Below are 16,291 nucleotides of genomic sequence, written 5' to 3'. Positions count from 1 at the left end.
TCGAAAAACAAACAAACAAACGAACAAACAAACAAAAAACCTAGCACCACCAGCACCAGCCAGAGTCTTAACTAATGAAGCACTGTGGTTCCCTTTCTTTAAACAGGTGATGATGTAAAGTGTAAAGACTACATCGTCGCCCTGCAGCACCCCGTGACCACTGACATTAAGCATTCCATAAAGATGTTCGAGTTAACACTGGATGCCCTTATCTCTTTTAACAAGAGGACCCTAGTTTTGTTTCCAAATATCGATGCAGGTAATGGAACTTGAAGATGAAATTACCTCTTCAAACCTTAATCTCTGTCACCTCTTTTCTTGCCTGTCGCCTTTTTCTGCCCATCTTATTATTAAAGGCTCTTCTTAAAGGCATCCTAGTCAAAGGTTACTCTTGCTGTAGATCAAGATGTTTGATATTTTTGTCAAGTCCAGTGGAAACGACAGGAAATAAATACTTTCTAAAGGATCTCGCTTGTGTGCACTTTGCTCTCGTATTTAGTCTTTTCCCTTCAGTGTCTGCTGAGAAGATATAAACCCTAGAAGTCAGGGTGTAGAGTGTACACCATTGATCTCTTCAGACACACCAAAAGAGGGCATCAGACCCCATTACAGATGGCTGTGAGCCACCATGTGGTTGTGTACTATGTGGCTTAGGCTTGAAGCCAAAGTGGAGTCTTGGGATCACAGGACCTCTGGAGTGCCATGTTCTCCCACAGTGGCAGGTGAGGGCTGGCCTGGAAGGAAGTGTCCTGTCATCTCGCAGGGCGTTAGACCCTGCGCCCGTTTACCTGTCTGCCAAATAGAGTTTAAAATAAAAAGAAGAAGAGACACATGCACAGCCTCTGGTAGGTTGATGGCCTCTATCTGTTGGTGAACACTGTATGGTCAGTGTCTTGTCTTCCAGTCAGATGGCCAATGTGCATGTATACACATGTGAGTGTGTACACACATGTGTGCGTGCACATGCATAATAGTAGACAAAGAAAAAGACAAGGGAGCAGAGATCATTAAGCATTGTTTTCTTCTCATAGCTTTAAATTGTTTTAAAGTGGTGTATTTTAAAATAAAATACCAGCAGTGGTGTTGGACCCTTTCCATATTGCCCTGGAGTTTAGTTCACTAAGGTGGGAGTCTGAAAATGTGAGCAGAGTTAGGCAGAGCCGCTCTAATCAGCTTGTGTTGGAGCCTATGACCTTCCTGCTTAGAAACTGCTGGCTTGTTTTAGCTTCTTAATTATGGTAAAAGTTTCTACAGAGGTATTAATAAAATATATTTACTTGATAAGTTCTAATTGAAACCCCAGGAGCTACTGTATCAGCTCCTGGATGAGATGCAGAGAGGTACTCATGAAAATCTCAGCATAAAACGGGAAGATGGGTGGCCGTGTGACTGCTTCCCTAGTCACTGGTAGGAGGATCAGGGCTGCACTCATCACTAAGAAGCATGTCTTTGTCTCGTGGTTAAGTGGTTGCGTTTTATCATGCGATGTGGTCATTTTCACAGGCAGCAAGGAGATGGTCCGCGTGATGCGGAGGAAGGGCATCGAGCATCACCCCAATTTCCGTGCAGTCAAGCACGTCCCGTTTGACCAGTTCATACAGCTGGTTGCCCACGCTGGCTGCATGATTGGGAATAGCAGCTGCGGAGTGCGGGAGGTCGGCGCCTTTGGAACCCCTGTGATCAACCTGGGCACACGGCAGATAGGAAGAGAAACGGGTATCTCCCCTTGCCCGTGTCTTGGAGACCAGCCTTGCTCTGTCTGTGACGGGTCTGCGCTGGCCACATTCTTTATGTTTACTGTTTTGTTTTTTATTTTTTTGAGAACTTCATACACGAATGATGTATTTACATTCATATCATATCTACTCCTCCCTCCCCAACTCCTCCTGTTTCCCCCCAGCTCCTCAAATATATGACTTCTGATTTATTGCTTCACACACACACACACACACACACACACATACACACACACACACCCCTACTGAATCCATTTCTTTTGCTTGTTTGTACATGTATTTAGGGTGGACCACTTGCGCTAAGGTAACCTGTAGGGGAGCTGCTTATCCTCTCTCACTAAGCACTGATGGCCCGTGTGTCGTCCATGCAGGAAGGCCTTGTGAAGTCCCCCATTCACACTATGGTGTCAGCTAGTGTGGCCGAAGTGCTAGTCATGTTTAGGCAGAAATATTGTTGAAATTTAGTAGACTATCAGATTCCTAGCTAAAACTTCCATCAAAAGTACTACAAAAAGTATATTAAGGATAAAGGCCCCGTGCTATAGATGGTATTTAAAGACCAGGGAACCAGTGACATTACCTAGGAAGAATGTCTAAATAGGGCAGAAAATGCAGCCCAGACCAACCTTGAAACTCTTCAACATTGTATTGTGAAATACAAGGACAGAAAGACAACCATAAAGGACCTTCCAGGGATGTCATAGGAGTCCAGAAGGAAGCAGTTTCCAGGAGATGGTGCTAAAGGTAGCTGTGAGCCCAAATAAGAGGTGACAGGGGCTAGCATGGTGGTTCTGGCCTGCTTGCACACCCCTGCAGTCCCAGCGCCCCGAAGGTCAGTTTGACAGTGTGGTCTCTGTAGGCCCTGCCAGTGCACTTACGCACATGTGAGTGTCCCCTTGCACACCCCCGCAGTCCCAGCGCCCTGAAGGTCAGTTTGACAGTGTGGTCTCTGTAGGCCCCGCCAGTGCACTTACGCACATTTGAGTGTCCCATGCAGGCAGGATCCCTTTCCTTCTAACCTGCTCTTGGGGGGAGCCAGGGTCTCAGAGATGAATGTGTCCTGCATATCGCTCAGCCTCTTTCCTATGCTCAAAATCCCTACCCTTCCTGCCTCTTCTGGGCCCTGCCTGCCCCTCAATCAACCTTTCTTCCATGTGCCCTTAGCATCTTTGTCATTTGAACATGCTTAGGGTCTCCTATTTGGGGGACAAAACAAAACCCTCCTTTGGCCCCTCGTTTCTCTACAGCCATCTTGCTTCTACCCCTCTTAGCCTGTTGAAAACCTGTCTCTCCTTGATGTTTACTCTCCACTGGCTGAGAGATGGAGAGAGAAAACGCTTGCCTGCCTGGCCCTGTCTGGCTACTGACTGACTGGCTGGCTAGTTTGGCTAGTTGAAAATGGACTTCGTAGATATCTAGGCAAAGAGTTTGTCAGGGTTGGATTAATTCACCCTAATCTGGTGTGTTGGTGTGTATTATCTCAGGAGTCAGAGATAGGAAGGTCCTAAGTTTGATGCCAATCTAGGCTGTACAGCAAGACTTCCAAAAACAAAACAAGCCCAAACCCCAAAACAACAAAAGAAGCCATGTGTGGTGACACACCCCTGTGGTCTTGGCACATAGGGAGGAGAGGGGAGAGTCACAAGTTAGAAGCCAGCCAGGTCTACAGCTTGCCCCCAAGCCAAAACCAACCAAACATCTGTCTATCTGATCTCATTAAATGAACAGAGCTGTGGTTTGTTTTCTTTGAGGATAAAGATCTTATCTGCTGCAGGGAAGTTTTACCAAGAGTGTTTTGCATCTGCTGGGTTTAGGAGTGAACTGAACACAGCACACTGCTGTTTGTGTGAACCCAGCACACTGCTGTTTGTCTTTCTCTGGACAGTCAAACTACGCGTCATTCTAACGTCCCTGTTTTTATTCAGGGGAGAATGTTCTTCATGTCAGGGATGCTGACACCCAAGATAAAATATTACAAGCACTACACCTCCAGTTCGGTAAACAGTACCCATGGTGAGTATAGAGCCTTTCATTTTGGAGTAATTAAATGGGGAGCAGCCCCAGGCACCAGCTGAAGCTATGGTCCACTGCCATTTAACCACCTTGACAGAACTTTCCTTCTTCCATTAGCACACCCTAGCAGCTGGACAGACAGGATGTCTGACTCCAGGTCTCTGCCAGGTTCCAGTGGAGAATTTTTACAATTTGACTCTGCTAATTACAACAGTACTACCCCTACAGTGGTTTCGCTGGTACAATCTGACTACATTCTAGAAAACAATGTATCTGATTTCCTTTACAACTTAACTTTGGCTACCCAGTTTTTTATTTCAATATGGTAATTTCTCAGAACTGTAAAGATTAAAACTTCTAAAATAGCAAACACCCAAATCAAGACAGAAAGCCCCAAATTCAGGTACTAAATTACAATGTTGTCAAAAGGCCCAGTTGTTTCTGTATTTAGCTCTGAGTAGTTAAGATTTGTAGTTGTTGTTGTTTTCTTTTTGTCTTTGTGTTTTGAGACAGGGTCTCTCTCTTATGCAGCCCTGGCTGTCCTAGAACTCACTATGTAAGCTAGGCTGGTCTCAAACTCTGAGAGGTTCTTTTGCCTCTACAGTCCAAATGCTGAATTTAAAGCTGTGTGTCACCATGCCAGCTATAGTTTTTGTTTTAATTGACAGAAAATAAGTTCATGGAGTGACTTATCATGTGTATCATATTTTAAAATACACACACACACACAGGGTGGGGATGTTGTTTTATTGTTTTGTAATGCAAGAGACTAAAATTGGGGCCTGGCACATGCCAGGGAAGTGCTCTACCACTGGGTAGTTTTGGCATGTGTGGCAAAACCATTTTACTGAACTTTTTTGGACATTGCAGCTCAAAGATATATGGGGATGGAAATGCTGTTCCAAGGATTTTAAAGTTTCTCAAGTCCATTGACCTTCAAGAGCCACTACAGAAGAAATTCTGCTTCCCTCCTGTGAAGGAGAACATCTCTCAAGACATTGACCACATCCTGGAAACCCTGAGCGCCTTGGCTGTCGACCTTGGAGGGACAAATCTGAGAGTGGCGATAGTCAGCATGAAGGTAAACTCAGTGCTGGGCACCGAACTGTGTGCCGCTCGAGGGCTGGGTTTTTAAAATGTGTGCATGGAAGGCAGGAGGAGGGAGCACCAGGCCGTGTGCCATCATTGCCCATGGTGGCCCCAGATCCCTTACAACGCGCATCTCGTGTCTGCCGGTTGTTAACATTTAAGCTGGTGTGGAAGCTGATGCTTATAATCCCAGGACTTAGGAAGCTGAGGCAATAGGATTCCCGAAAGGTTGAGGGCAGCCTAGGCCACAGTGTAAAAAAAAACACAAGATAAACATTTCGCAGAAGTCAACTGTAAGGGACCCCAATGCAGTAAATCTCCAGCTGGTGATGGGGAGGCCCCTTGAGATGGAAGAGAGGGCTTTGCCACTCAGGAGGACAGAGTTGAAGACACCATGATGTGACGTCCAGTGAGCACTTCCCCACCTAGTTGAGGGTCCCCACAGTTGAAGAGACATGCTGCTTCAAGGGGGAGTGGTCAGCTGGGCACATCTCCAGTTCCTGGTTTCATAGCCTGGTCTTCACAGTACCACACACAGCCGGGGCTCTGGCAGGGTGAGCGTGCGTGCCTTCGTGAAAACAGCAGACTATGTTACAATGATCTCTTACTGACTGAATGGAAAGTGAGCCTCCCAGAAAACTCTGTCTGCCCTGTCATAGACATGTAGGATATTGACAGTCCTTGAGATTTAAACATAAATTATTAGAAATGTAATAATATTAGGTCAATTAATGAGAAGCAAAAGAAATCTCCCTATACTTTAAAAAAAGTAGTAGATTATTCTCCTAACATAGGATTTTTATTGGTGACCAACAATATGGTTTTGATTATTCTTAGGACTCTGGGTTGTTCTGAATTGGGAGCCTTTCCCTTCATATTGTTTTGTACTAATGGATTTTTACTTATCAAATACAAGTGATCTTTTTTTAGAGATGAAATTTCAATTGAAATTAAGAAAAAGTATTTTCTCTCCTGTAAGGAATAAAGCAAGGGACAGCAAACAAGCCGGGCGGTGGTGGTGCACGCCTGTAGTCCCAGCACTTGGGAGGCAGAGGCAGGTGGATTTCTGAGTTCGAGGCCAGCCTGGTCTACAGAGTGAACTCCAGGACAGCCAGGGCTATGCAGAGAAACCCTGTCTCGAAAAAACCAAATCCAAAAAACCAAACCAAACCAAACCAACCAAACAAACAAACAAACAAAACATAGCAAACAATATTATTTGTGGATCATGTGAAGAAATGGACTGGATTGTAGAGTTAGGGCGTCAATCCAGTAGATGGCTGGATATTATGATTAATATGTATCAATAATTTTCTGGTTAAATGAATTTGTGACAAGGATCTTGGGTCCCTTTATGTGAACGTCCGTCAATGACAAATGTGTCTGTCAAGCATTAGGATCACTCAGGTGTTGTGAGACCCCAGGAGTCTGATGCCTGCCACAGCAGACTCACTCATTAGTTTGACTCTGGGGACACCATAGCTATGCTAAGCCGATCCTCACACAATAAAGGTTGAGAAGCATGCCTTTAGATTTATTTTTAATGATAAACAGCTTTAATCCTTGTATTTGATATGTAAAAAATCCATTAATACAAAAGAATATGAAGGGGAAAGGCTACTAACTCAGAACAACCCAGAGTCCTAAGAATAATCAAAACCATAAACTGTGATTTCCATAAATAAAATTCTGAAATAGTGCCACACCAAGGCCTAGGAAGCAGCCTCGCCGGAAGTGCTGAGGAGCTTAAATGTGAGCACCTCGCAAATGGGATTCAAATTTAACATAATTATAGTCAGCATTTCAATAGGATCTTACAGTTCCATAAAATTATCATACATTATTAGGATTTAAATATAACATTATTCTGAAACAAAATACTACACAGTTGAGGTGCATAAAAAACCAAACCAAAATCAAGCCCTGGAACAGTAAGGAGGGGCTGTCTCTGCTTTGTATTAAATTAGGACGGAACTCTACAAGATGTGAGGATAGATGGGCCAGTCCACATGGAAACTTGTTCTCAGTTGTGTAATCACACCACTGCTGGTCTCTGTTTCAGAAGATGACAAAAATGCAAACAGTAGCATAACTATTAGGTGCCTCAGAATTGAAATTAGATAATTGTATCAACCTGAAAAGAGGAATTATGACCTCTTAAAGAACTCGGTTTAGATTGCCTGCCATTGACCAAAGAAGCCTACGAGCCGCTTCCCTGGGACTATAACATTGTTTTGTGTGGGGATGGCTCACCTCAGGCCTTCCACACGCAGTCACTTCCATCACAGCACCTTCTTTCTCCTCAAGGGCTGATTGTCACATGAGTGTGCTCCTTAGCTCGGTCACCAAGACAGACCTTTGTTTTGTTTTTTCTCTCTCCCTCTTCAGGGTGAAATAGTTAAGAAGTACAGTCAGTTCAATCCTAAAACCTATGAAGAAAGGATAAGTTTAATCCTGCAGATGTGTGTGGAAGCCGCGGCAGAAGCTGTGAAACTCAATTGCAGGATTCTGGGAGTAGGTGAGATTTTAAACTACAGACCCAAGAAATGTTCCTCTCTGTGTTCACAGTTCAAGTCTGTGTTGACACGTAAGCTCGGCCAGTGCCTGCCTGTGACTAGGTTCCACGTTCCCCATGGGCCCCATGCATGCCTCACGGCAGCGAGCGAGCGTTAGGGACCGCTAGGGCGGTCTGGATCCTCGGGCACTGTAGGTTTCACTCGGAACTGTATGATTCCTGGCAGTTCTCGGGAACGTTCAAGATGGGGGAATTCCTTTATGTTGGCTGGTGTGCGTAAAATGAGTAATCAGAACTGTTTTCCTGCTTGGGGTGGAGCTCAGGCATCTCCACAGGCGGCCGCGTGAATCCCCAGGAAGGAGTTGTGCTACATTCCACCAAGCTGATCCAGGAATGGAACTCTGTGGACCTCAGAACGCCGCTCTCCGACACCCTGCATCTCCCCGTGTGGGTGGACAATGACGGCAACTGCGCCGCCATGGCAGAACGCAAGTTTGGCCAAGGAAAAGGACAGGAGAACTTTGTGACGCTCATCACAGGGACAGGTGAGACAGCAAGGAGAGCTTCTTCAGGAGGTGCCAGAACCAGACTCAGCCCTCAGGGAGGCACTGACAGCTGTGCCTTAGCCTTCACTTGCCCTCCAGTAGGCCGTGAAGGAGATTTACGGCCAACGGCCACGCCCACTCAGCCCTTCCCAAGCAGATAGTTCATGGTAGGAGCTTGTGTCCACCTCATGTGAAGCCCCGAGCTCCACCCCCAGTATCACTAAGAAAAAGAAAAGGGAATTTGGCCAGGCATGGTAGCCCATGCCTGAATCCCAGCACTAGAGAAGCAGAGGCAGGAGGATTGCTACAATTTCCAGGTCAGCCAGGCCACATGGCTCTTACATTTTGTACTGTTCTACTATCCTTCGGGCTCTTGTTGGTTGACAAAGATCTCATGTCCCCAGGCTGGCTTTGAATACTTGAACCTGCTGCCACAGCCCTGTAAACTCTGAGTTACAGTGCTGTGCCACAATCCTGGCTAAGCTTGTGGGTTTTCATGCAGTCTTTCTGCTGTGCTGAACAATTTAATAAACCTCGATACATTTTCTAGCTCAAGGCAGTCAGAGGCAAGGAAGAAGAACTGAGGATAAGTTTTAGAGACATATTTCAGCAGTTAAGAGTACTGGCTTCTCTTCCAGAGACCCAGGCTTGATTCCCATAATCACACTGTGGCTCCGGATCATCTGTAACTCCAGTTCTGGGGGACCCTGTACAGTCTCCTAGCCTCTAACCAGGCACACACGCATTGCTCTTAGATACATACAGAAAAACTCCCATACACATAACAGACGGCTCTTAAAAGTAGGAGCTTTGAAGGTAAAATGTCCTTCAACTGCTTAATGAGAGAGGTAGTGCATCAGCCCCCCACATAAGACAGCTGTTGTCTTTGTTGTTTTAGAATGGTAGAATTTCAGACTTGGCCCCAGAGTCATAGTCCACGCTCTGGGCTTCTGGAAGCGACACTGGGACAGTTAGACAGGTTGTCTTACCTAGCCTTCCCTGAAGCAGAGCTTGCACTTTTCTTGTGCAGGTGGTCCTGAAAAGCAGGAGGGAGGGGGCAGGAGGGAGAGTGGAGTGAAGCCACTAAAGGGTGTGATACCCAAGTCCCACCGAGGCAGGAAGGGCCGCCACCTCCCAGGCCCCTTAGAAGCTTCCTACAGCACGGTCTGGAGTTGCCTGCCCCCTGCTGGCTCCCGTCTCACAGTCTCACAGCACCGGAGGCTAGCTGGGGACATCACACTCCAGTGCAGAGAGGAGGCAGTGTGTGCTTGAGGGACCACCCACCAACGCGAGGTGGGCCAGCCAGATGGGAAGGCAGACCCATAAGACGTGCTGCAGACACTGCCTTCCAGAGCGGCAGCAGTGCAGTTTCAGCGCGTGGTGAGCCTGCTCCTGTCTGAGGTGGACGGCTGTGCGTCTCTCCCTGCAGGGATCGGTGGGGGCATCATCCACCAGCACGAACTCATCCATGGCAGCTCCTTCTGTGCGGCAGAGCTCGGCCATCTCGTGGTGTCTCTGGACGGTCCTGACTGCTCCTGTGGAAGCCATGGGTGTATCGAAGCGTATGCCTCGGGGATGGCCTTGCAGAGGGAGGCAAAGAAGCTGCATGACGGTTGGTACCTGTCACCTTCCGGAGTCACTAACCAAATGGCAGACAAGGACCCGGGGGCAAATTACAGACAGCTGACCTGGAGGCCATGATTTTGAACCAGGTCTTCATTTCCCTCGTTCTGATGCTTCAGGGCACCTTTGGTCCTGATCCAGATCCGCACTTGTCCGGGCCTGGGGAAGTGCACCGGCCTACCCCCCAGGAGCAGGAAGGTCTTTCGGGTTCCTTTGTCAGCCGTCAGTGCGCACACAGCCCGGACTTCATGTCCATTTCCGTGAAGAAAAAACAGTGACCATCCTCCGCTTCAAGTGCGCACATGCACTGAGCAGTGGTCAAGGCAGTGGGGACCTGCTCAGGGGCCACAAGCTCCCCCGCTGCCCTCCATACAGGGAAAGGAGGGCGTGTCAGGGCACCACCCTGGGGCTGAGCTTCAGGGAAGACATGGATTAGCAAAGAAGTGTGCACGGCAGAGGAGTTCTTCCAGGACAGAGGCAGTGGTCCCCACTGCTGGGGCTGGGGGATGGTTGTCAGTAAGTGCTTGTGTCTAAGCAGGAGGATCCTTAGCCCCTTAGGGTCTTAGCATTCTTAGCACCCTGTACCCTGCACACTAGGTTCCATTAAGGACCCTGGCTCTACTGCTTATTTAGCACTTAGTAGGGCTGGCTTTGATGATAATCCACTTCTACTGACTAACTTCATTCCTTAAATAATTCTAGTTTGTATTATCCAGTCTTGTAGAAAAGAGAACCACACAGAATGAAATGATGTGAGCAGACCTGTGTGGCCAGCTGTGGTGACTGCTGGGACAGGTGTGAGCGGCACCCTAGCCACAGCCTTGCTGTGGTAGACCACCTCAGAGCTGGGGCAGAGAAGGAAGAGTGGGGCGGGGACACTAACACGGGCAGGTGGGGAGCGGCTCGGCTCCGGGCCAGCGGCGTCCAGGTGGGTAAGCTCAGAAGTGTGCTGGCAAGAGGGCAGCAGAGGCCTGGCAGTGTGCATATCCTCACACGACAAGACACTGCCACCGTGAGGAGGCCGAGCTGCAGCCAGTGTGCACAGGTATGGCCAAGGCCCCTCAGGGCTGCTCCTTCCTGACTGCACCCCCCTCTTTGCTCAGAGGACCTGCTCTTGGTGGAAGGGATGTCAGTGCCAAAAGAGGAAGCTGTGGGCGCCCTCCATCTCATCCAAGCTGCCAAGCTGGGCAACGTGAAGGCCCAGAGCATCTTACGGACAGGTGAGCCTGCAGTCCCAGACACCCAGGACAGCCGGGAGCCTCAGTTTCCCTCTGCGCTGTGCACTCAGACACTTTTCCTGCTGATGCTTACAATCACTGCCTTTAAATGTGTCTTAATCCTTATTTTAAGTTTGCATCTAGGTATTTAGAGTATAGGTCAGGAGGAAGAAAACTATCAAGTTTTCCCACTCAGTTAGGATGTCTTTCTAGCCTTCTCGTAAGGTCACATAGTAAGGTCAGACCTTACAGTGTATACACAATTTTGTTTATTTCTGAAGTGCTTAGAATAAACACGGGGCCTTGTATATTCTGACAAGCACTCTGCCGCTACACTACACTCCCATTCCTCTTGCTTTCTCCGACAAGGTCTCCTTTGCTGTCTGTGCTGATGGCAGGAGAGAAATGGGAAAGATATGGTAGCCGCGAGGCCTAGGGAGGACAGAGCATTGGCTCTAGAAATCTAGGTAGCAGCTTGCTTGGTTAGGTGTGTACACTCAAGACCAGCGAAGGCTATGGAATGAGAACTGTCTGCAACAGAATAGATCAGGGTACTCTCAAGGTTTCTCCTCAGGAGGCTGGGGCAGGATTGCTTGATTCCAGTAGCTCTGAGCCCTGTCGTAAGACTCCTGTCTCAAAGCAAAACAAAAAGCCAGCTCGGACCTTACAGGCAAGACAAGAATGTTGAGTTGGAGGCCTACCTGGATCACACAGAGTCTGGCTCAGAAACCAAAAACAAAAAAATGTGAGAAAGTAAGTCAACAGGTCTGGATTGGATTCTGGTTTCTTGAGACAGAGTCTCTACATAGTCCTGGTGTCCTGGAACTCACTGTATAGAGCGGGCTGGCCTACTCACAGAGACCCACCTCCCTCAGTCTCCTGAGGACTAATGCTGTGTGCCCTCACGCCTGGCCTTCATGAACGGCTATTAAATATAGCACTTCCTGTTGTCTGACTTAACATTTCCTGGAAATGTCTCTGATCTTGCTTTCCTGCAGCTGGAACGGCTTTGGGACTCGGGGTTGTGAACATCCTCCACACTGTGAACCCCTCCCTGGTAATCCTGTCTGGAGTCCTGGCCAGTCACTACATCCACATCGTAAAGGACGTCATCCGACAGCAAGCCCTGGCCTCCGTGCAGGATGTGGACGTGGTGGTCTCAGACCTGGCGGACCCAGCCCTGCTCGGCGCGGCCAGCATGGTCCTGGACTACACCACCCGCAGGATCCGCTAGGCCTCCTGGGAATGGACATGGACTGAGACCCAGGAGCGTTAGTGGAACCATGCTCTTTTAGATCAGCATTTCTTCGAAGGCAAATTTGGGGGGCTGCTGAGACAGCACAGTGGCTAAGAGCCTGAACTGCTCTTGCCAAAGACCCAAGTTCAGTTCCCAGCACCACGTCAGGCAGCTCAACTGCCTGAAAGCCAAGCCCCAGGGGATCCAGTGCCTCAGCTGCCTAGGGCGTCCGCACTCAAAAGGACATACTCCTCTCCATGGGCACACACATAAAAATAAACCTTATTTTTTAAAAGGTAAACTTGATATCTAATCCCAGAAATACCAGCAGAAGTATCTTTGCATTTTTTCTCTTCTGTATTAGGGTTCCCTAGAACAGAACTGATAGAATGAGTCTCTCTACAATAGAGATTATTAGAATGGCTCACAGGCTGTGGTTCAGCTAGTCCAACAATGGCTGTCTTGCAAGGGAAAGCCCAAGAGTCTGGCTCAGTGCATGAGGCTGGATGCCTCAGCTGGTCTTCAGTATATGTCAGAATTGTGAGCAGGCAAGGGCAACCAGGCAACAGGTAACCAGGGAGCGAATGCCTCCTCCTTCCTTGTCCTTTACAGAAGCTGTCACCAGAAAGTGTGGCCCAGATTAAAGGTGGATCTTCCCACCTCAAAAGATGTGGACTAAAAGTAGACCTTCCTACATCAAATGATTGAATTAAAAACCCCTCCCAGGTATACCCAGCTTCTTGGGCTTTAGTTTCAATTCAGATGTAATCTGAATTGAATTTAGTTACAATTTCAGATGTAATCAAGTTGACAACCAAGAATAGCATGTCTCCTTTCAAATTTCCCCACGAGCTGTCTGCTCTGATAGGGTCATCTTACTGCGAACCCCGTGTGGGTTCTAAGGACACTTGCACCAAAAGGAGCAGCAGCTCCTAACCGACTTAGGACTCTTTCGAGACCTTGGGATGGTGCATCATGGGAAGGCTTAGGTTACTGGTCCTCCTAAGACCACAGCGAGCTGCTGCACAATAGGAAAGCTCACCAGAGATGCCCACCCACTTGTTAGCAACGTAACAACTTACACATCTTACAACTTGTCAAGAAGGCATACTCCTACTAAAGAGTCACCACAATCAAGGGACTGGACAGATGTGGCACGCCCGTGTCTGCTGAAAGACGCTTTCCTTGTGGAGTTTGTGAAGATACTTGAGACTGGGGTCCGAGTTATGACAGCCTTAGTGGGGGCCCTTTCTTCCCAGAGGCTGCAACAGGACTCAGAACTTCTGGAAGGAAGGAGAGCCTTTCACTGCTCTCTGTGACCCAGAATGTCAGCAGAGGCAGTGTGCACGTGTATGTGCACGTTCACGAGTGCTGTGTAACACCCACAGCTCAGAGCCATGGGTCTGGATCCTGACTAAGTTATTGTCTTTTTGTTGTGTTTATTTTTTTGAGAGAATCTCGTTTGTCTCACTCTATCCCTGGTTAGTCTGAAACTCAACAACAACCCTCCTGCCCCAGCTTCCAGAGTACTGGAATTATAAACAATCACCACACCTGATTCTTACAATCTGCTTTCTTGGATGACAAAATATAAAAGTCTGAAGTTGTGCCTACTAACTGTACCCTGGAATAAGTGCCAACAAGTGCCAGTCTAGCAGTTACCTTCTGCTGCTGTGATGAAGGTGACCAAGGCAACTTACAGAAGGGACAGTTTCCTTAGCTCACAGTTCCAGAGAATTTGTAAAGGCAGGAAAGACACAGGAATAGGAGGCCGGGGCAGGGAGCTTGAGAAACCACACCTTCAACTACAAGCAAACAGTGGGGTGAGTGAGTGCAAACGGGGGAGGGGGACATGGACTTACCAGGGCTGCCCATGTCAAACAGCCCCACTGAGGAGCACACGCTAGCAGAGCTGAGCCCACGGAAGTCATTCAAACTGCATCCACTCCTGACTCCCATAAACGCCCGGGCATACGGCAATGCCAAGCAATCCGTCCGGCCACCTCTGAAGTCCCTGTAGTCTTCAACAGTCTCAACACCAAGCACTAAGTTTCTTCCGAGATGTAAGGGAATCTCTCAACCTCAATGTCCTGGTAAAGTGAAAACGACAGACTTCCAACCCACAGTGGCAGAGTAGACTTCCAAAGAGAGCCGTGGAGGCTGGGAGCAGGGGCATGAGGAACGGGACACGGAAGGAATTAGGGACACAGTGGGAACCCTGGACATAAACCAAACTCAGTAGGGCAAACTGCAACCCCTGCGCTTCCACCAGGCCGTCAGTCACGAAGGGCTCAGAGGCTCAGCCCCTGCAGCTTTGCTGTCACCTATACACACATCTTTCTTGGGCTGGTTATAGCCAGCCCGTAAACCAGTGGCTCTCAGCCTTCCTAATGCCGTAATCCTTTACTACAGTTCTATGGATTAAATGAGCTTAATACAATTTATGTCCTGGTGACCCCCCCCAACCATAAAATTACTTTGTTGCTAACTGTAATTCTATTACTGTAATGAATCATAATGTAATTATATGATATGCAGGATATCTGATATATGCCCCCCTCCCTGTGAAAAGGGTCCTCCGACATCGCACAGGGTCACGGCCACGGGCTGAGAACTGCTGCCTTCAATTATCACCTGTGTCTGGTTATTATCCAGGCCGCCATGTCTGGGGCAGAGGATGCACACTAAGGGGGTCTCTTCACTCACTAATGGGTTACCCTGTAATTACTACACACCAAACAACTGCACTGTTACCACACTGTCAGCCATATATTTGAAAGGATGATACCAAAATGAAAGCCAAATCTGTTTTAATCAAATTTGTGGAAAGTGTAACACATTCTGACAAAATATATACGGAGAAACTATGTCTCAATTTAAATAAATATTTTATTGTGATTCTGAACCAAGCTTAAAAAAATACATTTCCTTGTCCAAGTCTTAACAGTCCATACCCTTACAGTATGCTTACCCACAGCTAAAACCATTTCTTTTCCCAAAAGAGCTCTGTATTTGTGGCTCTTGCGTACTGGCTGGTTTTGTGTGTCAACTTGACACAGGCTGGAGTTTCACAGAGAAAGGAGTTTCATTTGGGGAAGTGCCTCCATGAGATCCAACTATGAGGCATTTTCTCAATTAGTGATCAAGGGGGAGGGCCCCTTGTGGGTGGTACCATCCCTGGGCTGGTATTCTTGGGTTCTATAAGAGAGCAGGCTGAGCAAGCCAGGGGAAGCAAGCCAGTAAAAAACATCCCTCCATGGCCTGTATCAGCTCCTGCTTCCTGACCTGCTTGAGTTCCAGTCCTGACTTCCTTTAGTGATGAACAGCAGTGTGGAAGTGTAAACTGAATAAACCCTTTCCTCCCCAACTTGCTTCTTGGTCATGATGTTTGTGCAGGAATAGAAACCCTGACTAAGACACTCTGCTTACCTTTTATCATGATATAATTTGTTATCAAGTACCACTGCTTTCCTAACCAAGGGAAAAGGAGTTATTACTAGAGACCATTATTAAACTAGCATTTAGTATTTGACACAGAGAAAGGTAGCTCCAAGGAGGAAGCTCAAAACCAAATGCTGAACACGCACTATAATCCCTGAACCAATTACTACTTCCTCTTTCTAAAAGGCAGGGTCTCCCTGTGTAGCCTGTGTGGGCTTGGAACTCACTCTGTGGACCAGGCTGGCTCCAAACTCAAGAGATCACTTGCCTCTGCTTCACCAGTCCTGGGATGAAAGGCGCGTGCCATCGCGGCTAGCCTCTTCCCTCACTGTCACCATATGGAACTACATGTGGCTGTGCAAAAGCCACGATGGGTTCTGAACATCAGAAACTCCATCCACGATGTGTGGGTCAGAAGCTGGGAGAGCTCTGCTCCCAGCGTTGTGCACTTGCTCGAGCTCACACCAAGGTCTCTCAGGTGAGTCTCTGGGCGAGCTTGCTTCAGAGGGGAAGAGCTTCCTGTATGGAGTGGCTTGGGGTTACCGGGCAGAGGGAACTCAGAGGCAGCTGTGTATGGTCTAGCCCTAGCTCACAGCCATCACTTCTGTCCTCTAGTTTATTTCATCTGAATAATATCAAAACTTAAAACTGTCACACAGCCAAAAAAAAAAAACCTCCAGAAATGGCACTCAGCCAATACCAAAAGCAAGGGCCATGCTCTGGCCCCGAGGCTCGGGGGAGGAGGGAAGTATTATGGAGAGGCTTCAAACTGGTTCTTATATTGGAGCCCTATTTCAAAAAGTAAAGAGGACGCACACTCTCAAGTATCCCAACCCCCAAACACCAGAAATAGGAGCTACTATAGTTTAAAAAGG

At 47.8% G+C, this 16,291-nt stretch overlaps 1 protein-coding gene across 3 annotated transcripts in view; it reads left to right on the top strand.

Annotated features, from left to right (window-relative positions):
* Positions 1-14,880, top strand: part of Gne (glucosamine (UDP-N-acetyl)-2-epimerase/N-acetylmannosamine kinase) — a 41,622-nt gene extending 26,742 nt beyond the window's left edge. For all 3 annotated transcript variants that reach the window (XM_052176377.1, XM_052176378.1, XM_052176379.1), the window contains exons 4-12: positions 107-259; positions 1,504-1,716; positions 3,662-3,749; positions 4,620-4,830; positions 7,227-7,356; positions 7,677-7,898; positions 9,328-9,510; positions 10,625-10,741; positions 11,737-14,880. In XM_052176377.1, coding sequence (XP_052032337.1) covers positions 107-259; positions 1,504-1,716; positions 3,662-3,749; positions 4,620-4,830; positions 7,227-7,356; positions 7,677-7,898; positions 9,328-9,510; positions 10,625-10,741; positions 11,737-11,972 — 1,553 coding nt within the window. In that variant the 3' untranslated portion in view covers positions 11,973-14,880. The remainder of the gene's footprint in view (positions 1-106; positions 260-1,503; positions 1,717-3,661; positions 3,750-4,619; positions 4,831-7,226; positions 7,357-7,676; positions 7,899-9,327; positions 9,511-10,624; positions 10,742-11,736) is intronic.
* Positions 14,881-16,291: the final 1,411 nt, after the last annotated feature.

This window comes from Apodemus sylvaticus, chromosome 3 (genome assembly GCF_947179515.1).
Source record: "Apodemus sylvaticus chromosome 3, mApoSyl1.1, whole genome shotgun sequence".
Classification (NCBI taxonomy): domain Eukaryota; kingdom Metazoa; phylum Chordata; class Mammalia; order Rodentia; family Muridae; genus Apodemus; species Apodemus sylvaticus.
This window is presented reverse-complemented; position numbering and strand designations above follow the sequence as displayed.